The following is a 15564-nucleotide window of genomic DNA, read 5'->3' as shown; positions in this document are numbered from 1 at the left end:
ATATATATATATATATATTTTTTTTTTTCAGAAGGGTCTTGCTCTGTCACCTAAGCTGGAGTTCAGTGGCAAGATCACGGCTCACTGTAGCCTCGACCTCCCAAGCTCAATCGATCCTCCCACCTCAGCCTCTTGAGTAGCTAGAACCACAAGCACAAGCCATCAAGCCCAGCTATTATCTGTATTTTGTATTTTTGTGTTTTTGTAGAGACAGATCTCCCTATGCTGCTCAGGCTGATCTTGAACTCTTGGGCTCACACAATCTGCCCACCTTGCCCTCCCAAAGAGCTGGCATTACAGGTGTGAGCAACTGTACCTGGCCGACATATTTTATAACTCCTCTCAAGGCAAACAAATTGATAATATAATGATTATGACCTGACTGGGAACATCAATCCCATCTTTTTACTTCTTTAATTTTCCTGATATCATCTCCTAAACACAAATTGATAAGGAAGTAAGAAGGGAAGCAAGTTATTTTTTAACATGTTAAAACTATTAAAAACAAAAAACAAAGCTTGAACAAGCCAGATGACAGAAAGTATTACCAAGGAAGCAGTGTGAGTCAGCTGACATTTGACTAGTTCTGACAGTGTACAATGGTCATTCACTCAGTCATTCAAAAAGCACATAATGAGCAGCTGTCAAGCGTAATGTCTCTTCCTGATGCTGGAATACAGTGGTGAAGAAGGTAGAAAAGGTCTCAGCCCTCACAAAGTTCACAGTCTCCTGTTAGCCTAAAAAATGCAACCCTTTGTGGACGGGTTCTGTACCGCAACACAATGATAAATAATGAGGAAGTCAATCTCCTTTTACACAAAGCTCAATGTAAAATATATGTTATTTGTAAAATACAGGATTTTTAACAACAGATATGTTTATATTATGTCATATTTATATTATATATATGCTCTGCTCCATTAATAATTCATTCATGTAAGAACCTGGAAGATGGGAACATAATTTTTTTCCCTATTTCGTGAATATCATGCATCATGACAACGATCAGAGCATCTCAAACACTTTTGCTATGTCATCCCTGGTGGAGAAGGTGATATGATCACTACAGCATCCCTGCAAAACTCTGTGTGGTCAGGAGCAAAGGGAACAACTATAATTTGAGAATTGCACATCAGAATTTGTCAATCACTATTACAGAAAATGCAAATGCAGTAAAAGAGAGAAGAATCATACCTGCGAAGGTGTATGTTCAAGGTACGGATTGGATATTCTTCTCGATAGAGTCTATAATTAAAACAAAGAAAAAAAATAGTTAGAACCAAATAAATTTTGTACCCAAAAAGGAAAACATAAGCAATAGTGACAAGGGCAGGCCTCTGCTTAAAAAAAAAAAAGAAAAAGAAAAAAGAAAAGAGCTTGAATCTCAAATCATGGTCCCTCCTAAGAGCTTAGTATCCTTATTTTCACTCAATGTAAATATCTGGTCAACATTTGTAATAACAGGAAAGGATATTCCACTTGAATGGTTCCCAGCAGAAGTACAATAGGAAGACTGGCATTTTCTTAGATCAGTCACTTTATTCTTGATGTGTTTTGGATTCCATTTCTCCTTTCCTTTTCCTCACTCTAACTCAGGCCTTCATCTCTATATACCCCCAACTACCTGCTTCAGCTTCCCAGTGGATTTTCCTGCTCTCTCGTCACATCCCTTGCAGGCCATCCTTCAAACCTCAACTAAGCAAATCTCCCTAAATCACCCCTTTGACTTACAGAGGGTCCCTATTGCTTATCTGACTTAATCCATGCCCCCTTGGCTCACCACAGTCTGCTTTAAGATTTCCAATATTCTTTCCAACTCCCAACAAGGCTTCTTCAGTTTAGCAAGACCTACTTGTCAGAAAAACCTACCACTCATAACCCTGCCTTTAGTCACGTCAGTCTTCATGTTAAAAGCCCTCCATCTTCCTTAATGATTCCCAGAATCCCACCGGACTTGAAGTCCAGTTTTGTGCAGTAGACTCCTGCATGAATCTCCTCCTGCTGGGGTGTGTTCCTCTTTAGAGCTCTGTTTTTGCTACTATTCAGGTGCAGTGCCTGGGTGCTCGGCATTGTAGCCTTGTTGGCTGTTTTTCTGTGTGTGCATTTGCCCCAAGGAATCCATAAGCTCCTTGAGGGAGTGCTGGCAGCTTATACTGCTTTGCTTTTATGGCATCTAGCACACAATTGTGCATAAAGATGTTTATATTTCTATTCATTTATTTAGATATTTCTATAACTGTATGAACTTAATAAGTATTTGCTGAATGATTTGAATTGCAGGAGCTAATTTTTCCTGCCTAATGATCCAGGAAACAGCACCATCACCCACATAGGCTTAAGCACAATAGAGAACTATTATCATTTCCTATTGCAGTATAAAAAAAAGAACTGAGAAACTAACATTTATTGAACTTCCAACCTATGTTTAAAAGCTCTTTACATTTCTATTCTGAGGCTTGCTATCTTTTGAGATCCTATAGCTTTTCAGCCTGCCGCCTCCATGTCATAGAAAAATTGGCTAAATGTACAAAACATACCCTCCAATCTTCACTTTCCAGCATCTGAGCCTTCTACCAAACTTTAGTCTAAAATGAGAATTTCCATTCTGCCCCTTCTCCAAGTCACATGGCCCTCACACATCTCCTAGTTAAACTAAAATAAAATGTATCAACTATTTACCGAGAAATGCCAATTGATACCCTGTTAAAGATAAGTAGCTTGATTCAAATAAAATAAATTTTATAAGGTAGAGAGCCTATTTTTAATTCCAGCCTTCTACTCTTGTCTAAATGTACTTCCAATCAGCCCCACCTAGGCTTCATGTACCCTGAGCCTATGAAATGCAGTCCCTTATTGAAATACTGAACAATTTAAAAGTTTTAAATGTACCAGATTATATGAAGATGAATCATCACAATTTATTTATTTTTTTCTCTCAACAGGTAGACTTTTAAAATCACTCACTATGGCAGACTAGAAATGACAATGTTTACTACTCATCTAATTGCCTGAATCAGCTCAGAAAAGCAAATTGTTTATATAATCTAGTTTAAAAAAAAAAAAAAAAAAAACTGGGCAGGGGCATTTTCACAGAAGAAAAGCCACTTCCCTTCCTGGCTGCTGCCAACCGGAATCTGGCTGTCTACATAATCGTGTTGCACTCACACAATTCCACTTAACAGAAACCTCTCTCATGGATGGCTTGTCTCAAAAAGTAGGTAAGGTGAGTAAATAAAGCAATGGGGTTCTTTACTGAATAGATAGCAGTGTTAGATAAGCTACTGGCCCCCAGCAACTCAACAAGCTCCACAGAGTAACTGTCTTTTACAGGACACAATTCCCAGACTGGCTGTCAGGAACTCCCCTGAAGCCCTCTCTTCACTGGTCCCAGGGGAGCTTTGTTTCATTAACACTCTAGGACAGCGGTTCTCAAACTTGTTAGCTGAGCATGGGGAGCCAGAGAGCTTTGTGGAACTCAGTCAAGCACTGGCTCCCTAAACTTAAAACAACTATCGTAACTGTACTTCCGTAGAGACGATTTTATGTTAGTTTTCAGTACTGAACCAAAATAGCAAGGGCCAAAGGTTTAAGGAAAAAAGAACACAGGGAATATTCCATCCATTACCTCATTTTTAGCAGGTACTGGGAAAGAACTGTTACTTAATTTTATCAGAGGAACACCATGGGCCATCTTAACTGCTGCTGTAAATCACTCAAGATCTGCCCTCCCGGCATTTATCGGCAAGCATACCACAAAAACGGCCTTGCAAACACTCTCCTCTTTCCATTTTAACATTCTTTCCCTGATATACAATTACTCAGCTGTTTTCATCCTATCTTGGAATCCCTTGGTTTTATTTTTCCTTTCAGCATCCTGGGGGTTCATCTCATCACTCCTGTGGCAACTTACTTCCATTCATTTCATTTTTGAAGCTCTTACTCAGCTGAGCACCAGGCATTGTGGGAAATTCCAGAAACACAAATATGGACAAGACACCATCCCTAATTTAGAAAACCGATTTGCCAGAAGGTATAGGATCTAAAGAACCTATTAAGCCCATGAATTCTTTTTCTTCATCCCAATCTCCCTATCAATTTGCTCTGCAATCTTAGATGGCTAGTCAGCAGGGTATCCTCTCTTAAATGGCTCCCACCATAATCTCACCAAATACAATGCCCAAAGTGATGACTCCTTTGTCCTCTATATTTTTAATTTCCTAGAATTACTTAAGTTGGATGCAATGATTCTTTCATGAAAGACATATATATCCCAGAGAGATGAGAATACTAATAACACAAATGAAAACAGATTTTTAAATCAAATGTATTTCTCCTCCTTTCCATTTTAATGAACCTGGAAAATGGTTCCCTAACTGATTATAGGGAAACCTCATATTTTAAATGTGAATTAGTAAATTGCAATCCTTTAATATTAACAAATGGACTTCCAGAAAAAAATAATGGCATAATTCAAAAAGTAATTGGTTAGCAACCATGTATTACATTTTTAAAAGTCAGGTATATATTAAAATTAAAGTATAATAGTTCATGAAGCTGAGTCTGAAGCAAGCATGGAACTCATTCCAGAGTTGCTAAAAATACCTTGCTAAACAGTGTAATAGACTTAAGGCATATTTTTCATTAGCCCTTAAAAGAGATAGGCACAGTTTTCATCAGTTTTTAAAGGTGATGCCTTAACCCTATCCTTAGACTCAGTTGACGTACTTAGGCTACTAAGGGGTGACAGAAATAAAGAAAAAAGACTGAATCACTTCAGTCACTACAGAAGTACTACCTGCCCTTTTACTAACACGAACCAACAAGAACTCCCAAATGTATTGATAATGCAAGAATTAAGTTCATGATACAACTTTCTGCCAACTTCAGCCACTGTCCCTTTTCCTATTCTGGGTGATCAGGCAGAATATGAAGATGGAATAAGTACACTTGAACTTCTTACAAACCCAGGAAGCTCAAAAGCTGCATAACTAGCAGGCACTGTGTGAAGGATTATAAAATAAAATAATAAAGGCTATGATCTATTAAGCTGCCCAACAGATTCTTAACACAAGAAGAACTTGTGGGTCCTTCTGAAGCCCCCGAATAAACTTACATCTCAACCAAAGCTTGATCAAGGTTAAAAGGACAGAATCCCAGCCAGATTGAGAATTACCCAGTCATCAAAGTGGGGGATAATGGGTCAGGTGCGGTGGCTCATGTCACTCTATGATAACATGCTGCACATTATTAAGTAATAGTAACTGAGTTTCTGCTGTGTGCCAGAGATTTTTTGTTTTTTTTTTTTTCTTTTTCTTTTTCGAGACGGGGTTTCACTGTCATCCAAGCTGGAGTGCAGCGGCGCAAGCACAGCTCACTGCAGCCTCAAACTCCCAGGTTCAATTGATCCTCCCACCTCAGCCTCCAGAGTAGCTAAGACTACAGGCATGTACCACCATGTCCAGCTCATTTTTGTATTTTTTGTAGAGACAGGGTTTTGTCCTATGGCCCAAGCTGGTCTCAAACCCCTGGGCTCAAGCAAACTGCTCACCTCAGCCTCCCAAGGAGCTGGGATTACAGGCGTGAGCTGCCACACCCAGCCTATACTAAATATTTTGCATGCATCACATTACTTAATACTTGAAAACCTATGAGGTAGGTGCTATAATTAGTGCTATTTTGCAGATGACAAAATTAAAGAGGTTAAGAAGTCTGCCCAAGTTTGCAGCGTAGCTGCAGTTATTGTCCCATACATGTCTCTTAACATAGAATGTGATAATTTAAAAGTTATGTGGGCCAGATGTGGTAGCTCACACCTGTAATTCCAGCACTTTGGGAGGCCAAGGCGGGCAGATCACGAGGTCAGGAGTTCAAGACCAGCCTGGCCAACATGGTGAAACCCCGTCTCTACTAAAAATACAAAAATTAGCTGGGCGTGGTGGTAGGTGCCTGTAATCCCAGCTACTCGGGAGGCTGAGGCAGGAGAATTGCTTGAACCTGGGAGGTAGGGGTTGCAGTGAGCCAACATCATGCCACTGCACTCCAGCCTGGGTGACAAAGCAAGACTCTGTCTTTAAACAAATAAAAAGTAATATGACAAATAAGCGAATCTAATTTCAGTAAGAAGTCACAAATAGTATGTGCTAGACCCAGTAGTTCTCAACTCTAGATGTAAACAGAACCATCTGGTAAGCTGAAGAAAAACAAATAAAACGGGTACTAAAGACCCGCCTGAAACACACTGAATTAGAATCTCTAGGAGGAGGACCTGAGCAGGCCTTTTTCAAATTTTTCTTGTGGTTCTAAGGTGCAGCCAGGTTTCAGGAGAACTAAAAATAAGTCATTGAGAATGGCAAATTGAACCTCTCCTCATCCACTTCAGCTATGGGGCTTGGAGCACTGCTTAGACATCACCTCCTTCACATGACTTGCTGAATGAAGGAGAGGTACTGTCATTTACCAACAGCATGGGGATCTGTGTCTGCACCTCCAAGTGGCCTGTGTAGAACAAAAATCCACTGTTTCAGCAAATCCCATCCTGCACCTGCTCATGTGGTATGTGTTTTCCACACAACCCATCCTAGACATAGCCCTAAGCTAAAGTACCTCCATGTCTGCATAGTAGAATAGAACCTACATACCTTTGGAAAGAGTCTACCCTCTTAATGGCATGCACAGCATTAAACTTAATTTTGACTTCCCATTATTAAGGAGCTCTATTCCAGCAGAAACATGTTTCCGTACTTAAAAGCTAAGTAGAAAATGAAAGTGGGTTCAAGAAATACTTATAAACATTTCATAAACATTTCACTGCTAGGGAAATAAATCAGCAAGAACACTAGGGAAAATATACACAACAGATAAAACAGAAACAAACTCCAAAGCTTCATCAATTTGATTTTATTCAGTTCTTGGGACAAATTTTATTTGGGCTGTGTTTACAAACAAGAGAATAGTTTTGTCTACCAAAATGGACTTCCCTGGTTAATGCAATCACAGAAAAACCTTTAAAATTTGGGAATTAAGTAACTAAAGATTTAGGAAAAGTGGTTCAGTTAGCCTGCTTACTTATCTCCACTTGTCACTGAATTCCCTACTCTTACTAACAAGAACTCATCCAGTCATACCCGGACTCCAAGACTGGCCCTCTCCATAGAAGCCAATGTGAAGAAGCTCCCATTGACCAAATCTGGGATGATTTAAGCAGCAAAATAAAGAATAAAATTATTGAATTATAATTCATAAAATGAATAACCACAAGTCCATACTGATACAAGTAATTCATAAATAAATGAATGAGGATCAGGAAGAAAGGACAGCCTTTCCCTATGGGATTATTTTAATTACTAAATGCAGTAAAAAGAAGAAAACATAAAACCACCGTTAGGCAAACACCATAGTAATAAATGTTGCAGGCAAGAATCATCAATAGATGCTAACATTAGTGGACAAAAGTACGATGAGACACAGGATATTTGCATAAGTATCAAAGTCTCTCCTGCAGAAATACTTAGTAAGTACAGAGGAAAAAAATAAGAACTTTACAGTGGAGCTTAGCTCACACCACTTTAAACAAATGATAAAAATTATCGCCTATCATGAGACATGTTGACATCATCTGCCTCCTCATATGATGAACTGAGAAAGGTGCTTTTGTGGTATTTTTGTCAAAATGCATACCTGAATATAATGACGAAACATCAAACAACATTAAATTGAGAGACGTTTCTCAAAGTAACTGGCCTGTACTTTGCTAAAATTGTCAGGTTAACAGCGACCAATAAGAACTCAGGAGCTATCCCAGATGGGAGGAGACCAAAAGAGCCAGACAATTAAAGGCATTGTGTGATCCCAGACTAGAATATAGACCTTAGCAGGACACCTGGCAAATGTGAATGACATCTGTATTTTAGTTAATCGTGTGGATCAGAGCTAGTTTTGACAACTGTGCTGGTGGTCATGCAGAATTGTTAACATTTGGAGAAGCTGAGTGATGCTTATAAGTGAACTTCCTTGTACTAGTTTTGCAACTTTTAGGTCTAAAATTACTTCAAAATAAAAAGATTCTTTAAAAAAAGAATAATGACCTTCTTCCTCCTCACAGATGTAGTCTCAAAAATTATTCAAATATTATCTCAAAATGCAGCAATTATTTCTTTGCTAAAAGCTGCATCACCCCTACATAACCTTCTCAGGCTGCACAACAGAATGACTCTAATAGCTTTCCTGCCCACTCAGGTCTCTAGCAACTTCACAGACAAATTAATCTCCCAAAAACACCTCCTTACTTGTCACCTTATTTTTAATACAACAAATATATATTTTTAAGTTTACTCTCCCTGAGTGCTCACAGTATTCCAAGTCTTTAACCTGTTGGTCCACACCTTCCTTACCTGTCTACAGAGTTCCTGCTGTACTTCTCTACAGACACTCTGCTTCAGCCAGGCAGGTCGTCTCATTTTTATAAGACAAACCACGTGCATTCTCCCTCTGTGCCTGAGCCCTTGGCATGATCTCTGCTCTGTACACTTTTCTATATTTCTACATTCTGCCCTACAGTCAATCCACACAAATGCTGCATGAAGCCCAACCAAGCCCTGAGCCTCCCATGATTAATCTCTTCCCCCAAATGTTCTAGCACTTTCCATATCTGCCACTGAAATATAGTGCCCTTGGCCCCATTTGCAGGCATATGCCATCTCTTCTCAACCAACCTAACCCCCCGAGGGAGTCATGCCTTCTACAGACCTAGGACCATCAATGTGGAGGAGGAGCTGACCAGTCAGTAGTGATTTATTTCCAATATCTCACTGTCTGATAACTGCCAAGTAGTAAAGCATGATATTACCACCTCCAAACCTATGAAACCCATAGCCACCACCACCCCACTCCAATCCCCACGATCCTTTTCCTCGTTTCCATCCCTGCCTTAAGTGGTCATCCACAGAGAGTGCAGAGTGTGCACAGGGTGCACACAGAGCAAGCTGAGTATACAGACAGGGAGTAGATGCAACTCTATAAAGTGCGTGTGTGTGTAATTTTTTTAAGACAGGATCTCACTCTGTCTCCCAGGCTGGAGTGCAGTGGCACAATCATGGCTCACTGCAGCCTTTATCTCCTAGACTCAAGCAATCCTTCCACCTCAGCCCCCTGAGTAGTTGGGACTACAGGTGCACACCACCAAGCCTGGCTAGTTTTTGATTTTTAGTACAGACAGGGTCTCGCTATGTGGCCCAGGCTGGTCTCAAACTCCTGAGATCAAGCAATCCTTGTACCACAGGTTTCCAAAGTACTGGGATTATATGAGTCACTGCACCCGACTAAATTTTATATACTGAATGACTTATAAGCTTGTTTGAAAACTTAATGATCCACTTCAATACCAACTATTCCTTTGTAGTGAAAAATAAGAAAGTTGTTTGTATGGGGTCATCAACAGGAAAAATGTTCTCTTTTTGCTTCCCACCATTACTCTCAAGTCAGAAATGACTGAAAGAAATGAACCTTGAAGTAGCCAACTTTCTTCCCTTCTTTGGCATCTGGAAATAGATCACTGTCCTAAATGTGGCTTTTCAATTTGTACATAAATTTTTAAAAGCTGCAGAACAATAAAGGTGATAGTGTAGAGTCTTCTGATGAAAGGAATAATTCAGGATACTTGTTCCACTTTTTATTTTTCAATTACTCAACTAGGATATACAAAGAGCTTTAGAAATGTAGCAGCAGAATGGACCTCCAGGGGTCACCAGGCCTTCCTCTAAACTATGTGAGACAGTGGGGACAGAGATTAGGAGTCCACGGATGAAACCCTATTGTCACCTGTTTTCATAAATAAAGTTTTATTGGAACACTGTGTGTTTATGTATCAACTCTGGATGCTTTCCGCTACAACAGCAGGGTTACATAGTGGCCAGCAAAACCAAAAGTATTCACTATCTGGGCCTTTACAGAAAAGGTTGGCCAATCCTGGTCTGGATTATCAAACTTTACAGAACAGGAAGAGCTATATAAGCTCCCAAGCAATATATTCTAGTGCTTAACCAGTTATTGGTAAGAGCTCTTAATTTTCAATCAAAATTATCTCCTATTGCAATTTAAGACTATTTCCTCCAAAACTATTTAAGGCACAATTCCATCTCTACTTGGGTTACATGAAAGCAAGAAATGGTAGCTAAAAGTTACTTTGACCTAAGATTAAAGCAAAACGTGGAAGTACTAGTTAAAGGGTACAAAGTTCCAATAATATGAGTAAGTCCCAGTGAAACACTATACAGCAAAGCACCTATGGTTAACAACATTGTATTGTATACTTAAAGGGTTTGCTGAGATAGTACATCTTATGTTAAGTGTTCTTACCACAAAAAAATAATAATAAAGAGGATGGGAGGAAACTCTTGCAGGTAATGGATAGGTTTCTAGCAAAGTTTCACAGGTGTATACTTATTTCCAAACTCAAGTTGTACACAATTATACCTCAACAAAGTGGTTAAAAAAGCAAATGAAAAAGGAGCAATTAGCTTCACTAACTCCTTTTAAATAGGGAATTTTCAATCTATAAATATCTAGACAAGGCTTGACTATAGAAAACTGATGCTAAAGGCCAAATATACAAAAGTACTAGTAAATCCATGAGTATAAAGTATTGTTTCAAATATCTGAATATTGCACATAATATTCTCTCCTCCTAGAATGCCTTTCTCCTCATGTTTAAATTTTCATATAGATTGTAAAAATGTATTCATACGCTCAAATCTCCTGTTAGAACTTCTGTGCTTCTAAAGCATTTTAGATTCCAGATTCTTATTTACATTTGAATTTCCCCTGATTCATTACAAGAATCTTAAAGATAGGGTCTATATTGTTCTCGTACTTATAAATGTCTACAGTGTCCAACATGACGCATTCTGTATAGCTAATTTTCATTAAATGTTTATAAAGGAAAAAAAATCTAGTTCTTTTAATACTTTCCTTAATGCTCTTCACCTTCCAGAGTTTCCAGTTCCTTCCTCTGCGCATTGCACCTTCTCCTCCCGGGAGGCAGCCTTGCGTCACTGATAAGAGTTCTTGGCCGGGCACAGTGGCTCATGCCTGTATCCCAGCATTTTGGGAGGCCAAGGTGGGCAGATCATGAGGTCAAGAGATTGAGACCATCCCGACCAACATGGTGAAACCCCGTCCCTACTAAAAAATACAAAAATTAGCCAGGCATGGTGGTGCATGCTTGTAGTCCCAGCTACTAAGGAGGCTGGGGCAGAAGAATCACTTGAACCAGGACGCAGAAGTTGCAGTGAGCCGAGATTGCGCCACTGCACTCCAGCCTGGTGTCAGAGCCAGACTCTGTCTCAAAAAAAAAAAAAAAAAAAGTGGAATTCTCTGGGTTCACCTTGCTTAGAGTCAAAGCTCATCAGTACCACTTAAAAGTTGTGTCCTTGGACAAGTTATATAACTTCTTTGTGCCTCTGTTTCTCCTCTTTAAATGAAATAAAATCTTTTAAAATTGCTGTAAAGAATAAATGACTTAAAATTGTGATTCCCAAACTTCAGCATACATCAGACATCAGAGACACCTGGAGGGCTGATTTAAAAGATTGCCAAGCTCCCGTGGATTTTGGTTCGGTCGGTCTGGGGTGAAGCCTCAAAGTCTGCAATTCTAGCAAGGTCCCAAAGGATCCTGATGCTGCCTGTCTCAAGTCTACACTTTGAGGACTACTAATGTAAAATTACATAAAGAGCTTAAAACAGAGCCTGCTATATAACAAGTGCTTGGAGAATGTTAGCTATTGTTATTGTTGAGCACTCAGGAAATTTTAGTATTATTATGTCCATGAACGTGGGTTTCCCCTACCAGACTGTATGCTTCTCAAGGGACAGGATTACATCTTTTTCACCCACATCCCCAGAACATGGCAGAGCACCTGTCACAAAGCAAGGCCAGTGGGGCCCTAATAGAATTCTCTGCATACCAAGAGAGAATCCTCTTACCCATGGTTCCTCTTGGTCCGAAGGGAAAATAGGATGTGTGAGAAAGAAAATTCTCCTGGCAACATTCCCAGGCATTTCCCAACAAGCATCTTTTAGACATGGGCTATTTCATTCACCAGCTTGACCCAAGAGGGTAAGGTCCCATTTCCCATACCTGGGAGTCTAGAATTGCTAACCTGGAACTATTCAACTGTTATTAGTTTCCTGGGACCAGAGTCCTTTCCCAAATAGGTACAGAATTTCTATGGGCTTCTGTCAGTGTAACAGCCTGCCATCACCACTGTTTATAACCCTAAGTCCAGTCAATTTTTATATAAACCATTTTACCTCAACAGTGGCAAGGGGAAATCCTGTAATTGACACTAAACCTACTTCCTGGTTATGACCACAATTTTTCCTTAGCATTCTCAAATATTTTAGTTAATAACTCATTTTGGAATTTGAAAGGATCGAAATTAACCTTAGGAGTCTAAAATTGCACACAGACAACTTAAAAATTCATGACACTTGCACTTCCAGGGTTATTGCACAGACCTTCTATAGTCTTGCAAATAATCCTAACAGCAGTGCTATAATTCCATGTGCAGACTTTCAATATCAAGGTCGTTTTTCTAGCTCCCCTGAGGTCATTTAGAACACTTAGGGACTCTATCTCTGCCTTTCTTTTGCAATTCCAGTTAAAAATTACCCTCTTGACAGAGATAAGAATAGTGTGGCTCATTTGTTAATGCCTTGCCATTTGCTGTAAGAAGGAAGGTCTATGCCTTCCTTCATTTTTGCACTGATTACAGATAAAATTGTTAGCTTTGTCATCCTTCACTTATTTCACAATCCCTCAGTTAGCTGGCACTTGAGTCTTACAGGCTGGTGAAACTCTGTAGATTCTGGGTCACATGTCAGTCCTTCCTCTTGCATGCCAGTCTTCTTAAAATCTCAGGTCCATCAAAAGCTCACTTGATAACCACAGTGACTTGTTTCACTTCCTTCTACTTTTCTAATGCATTTCAACAATGTTACTACAGAATCAGAATTTCATTCACATCAAGTGCTATATTACCTTTTAATACTTCTAGCCATAGTACCCTATCACTTCTCTTAATTTGTTGAAATCAGATTCCATAAAGTGCAGGTTTCAGAGCAGGGTCACTTTCTCCCATGCTTCCCGCTGTCTAATGGGAAGAGGCTAATTAGTATTGGGCTGCTTTGATGCTGACAAGTTTGTTGCCCTAACTATATCCTTACACTTCCCAACTCTTTGACACTGGTTTAGGTTTTCTTCTGCCACCTTCTCTCTAGCCTACTATTTCTTCTAACCTGTCTAGACAGCCTTTATTTTCTCTAGTAAATCTTCATAATCTTTCCTCAGATTGTTTCCCTCCTTCCCACAACTTTTTGCTCTGGCACAAAGACCCACTACAGTCCCAGCAAACAGAACCAGTGATCCCTTCAGCCAGAAGAAGAAATACAGCACACACATTCAGGTCACCAGAAGTGCGTTCAGATGTTCTGGAATTCAAGGGGATCTCTAGTTCTCCGGCTTCCCCTGGAAATTCCCCTTACTTAGTAGGAGGCACCAGCCACTTTCAATCTGTTCTCCCTGCTAATTAGGACGCTCCCATAGAGTCTCCTGGAATGCTACTAAAACCACCTGGCAAATACTAACTTCCTCAGGCCTATCTCAGCTAATCTCTACGTAGCAGTAATCAACAGTCATCTATAAACTTCCTCCAAGTGTGGTCTGTGGACCAGCAGCATCTGAGCTTCTGGGAAATGCAGATTCTCAGGCCCCACCCCAGCCAGACCTACTCCATCAGACGATGAAGCTTAACAAGATCCCCAGGTGATTCATATCACAGTTCAATTTGAGAAGCGCTGATTGATACCTCCTAGATATTAAATCCTGCTCCTGCTGCAATGTTTCTAAATGAAAAAAAGCCCCTCAAGATCAACAAAGGTCCCCTAGGAAGAGATTATGTGGCCAAAATAAATTATGAAGATGTTGCTTACTCTAATCTCCCTCTTCTAAGATACAAAATGCACATTAGCACATTAAAGATGTTGAAGAATTCCAACAATAAATAAACCTGGTTAATCCAACACTTCTCAAACATCTGACCAAGGAATTTGTAAGATACATACTTACATACATTTATTTATCTAAACATCTGTTACCAACTCAAAGCACATTTATTGGTGTTAACAGAAAACAGTAAATTAAAAATCTACCACAATGTGTAAATATCTCCACTTGACAATTGCAAAACACTGCGTCCAAAGTCCTCTACTGGCCTCCTACCAATGACTTGTCAGATGTGGTGTTGTCTCTTACTTTCTCGGTGGGGGAGGTCAAGCAGACACAAGCCCTGGTCCCAAAAGCAGGACGCTGTATAGTTAAGATGAACAACAGGGCAAAGATGCCAACACCAGAGTCACTTGATCTTCGGATGGAAGCAACCTGATCGCCTCAAACTTACTGGATCAATTTTGCATCCTCTCTAACTTTTTCACTATATAGGGGGAAAGTCATATTCAGATTCCAATTTATATGTATTCTGTTATGTAATCTCCAAGAGTGACTTAAGGTTGAATTTACCTCTCCTCTTTAAGCATAATTTACTATAAGAGGTATGGCATAAGGGGCTCTATTTTTAGAATGCTCTCAATTTTTAATTTTAATCAAACTTCATTTTAAACACCAACAACTGAACTCTTTCTGCTTTCTATCTGCATGAAATTAGATAGCAAACTTACTCCTTCTCTTTTATTCAGCACAGCTACAGTAAATTACAACCCTAAGTTTTTCAAAGAGGCCCCTTTTAAAAGTATGTTTACACTGATTGATAATCTGTTTCTAGATGAAAGACCGAAAGTTAATAACGTGTCCTCCATTCCCAAAGTAGATAACTAGGGAATCAGTCAACAAAATATGTATGAATTACAGAGGCAGGCACTTGTTGCTAGGGTATGTTTATTACTTAAAAGGATTCCCCTCACTCTGGTTCCTCCTTCCTTCCCACAGCCTAGTCCAGGTACATGATGAAATATTATGCAGCCATTATAAATGTTTTCAAGAGCTTTAACACATGGAAATATCTTGGTGAAAAGAGAAAAATAAAAATAAGACAGAATAAGATCAACAATACTTTAAAAACAAACAAAATGGAATACACCAAAATGTTAACAGAATGGGCTCTGTGTCATAGCTAGATTGTTGTTTTTCCTTCTTCCCAAACTTTCACATTTTTGATGTTGGATAATGTGAGGCCCACAGTCAGCTTCCAGCCCATGCTGAGGTCCTAAGGGAGTGGGTGGCTGAGTGGCAGACAGGTGAAAGAACACTCGGGTGGGAAGCGGGGCATAGGCAGGTGAAAGATAGTTTTATTCAGCAGCTGTCTTATACTGTCTGACTCTGCTACCTGCTCCCGCCGCTCCCATGCACAGCTGCATGGCGGGCTCTCCCTTTATGGTCAGCAGCTTAACTCTTTCTCTCTGAGCGCAAGCAAGCAGAGCTGTGTCCTGGCTCCCCTCTGTCTACGAGACAGCTATAAAACAAGATATAAAAAAGCTATAAAGCAAGATAACATT

At 39.7% G+C, this 15564-nt stretch overlaps 1 protein-coding gene across 2 annotated transcripts in view; it reads right to left on the bottom strand.

Annotated features, from left to right (window-relative positions):
* The window catches only part of RAPGEF5 (Rap guanine nucleotide exchange factor 5), a 249102-nt gene that overhangs the window by 208372 nt on the left and 25166 nt on the right, over positions 1-15564 (bottom strand). For both annotated transcript variants that reach the window (XM_032287013.1, XM_032287012.1), the window contains exon 2: positions 1195-1245. In XM_032287013.1, coding sequence (XP_032142904.1) covers positions 1195-1245 — 51 coding nt within the window. The remainder of the gene's footprint in view (positions 1-1194; positions 1246-15564) is intronic.

This window comes from Sapajus apella, unplaced genomic scaffold (genome assembly GCF_009761245.1).
Source record: "Sapajus apella isolate SASKATOON/1434 unplaced genomic scaffold, GSC_monkey_1.0 scaffold19, whole genome shotgun sequence".
NCBI classification, from domain to species: Eukaryota; Metazoa; Chordata; class Mammalia; order Primates; family Cebidae; genus Sapajus; species Sapajus apella.
This window is presented reverse-complemented; position numbering and strand designations above follow the sequence as displayed.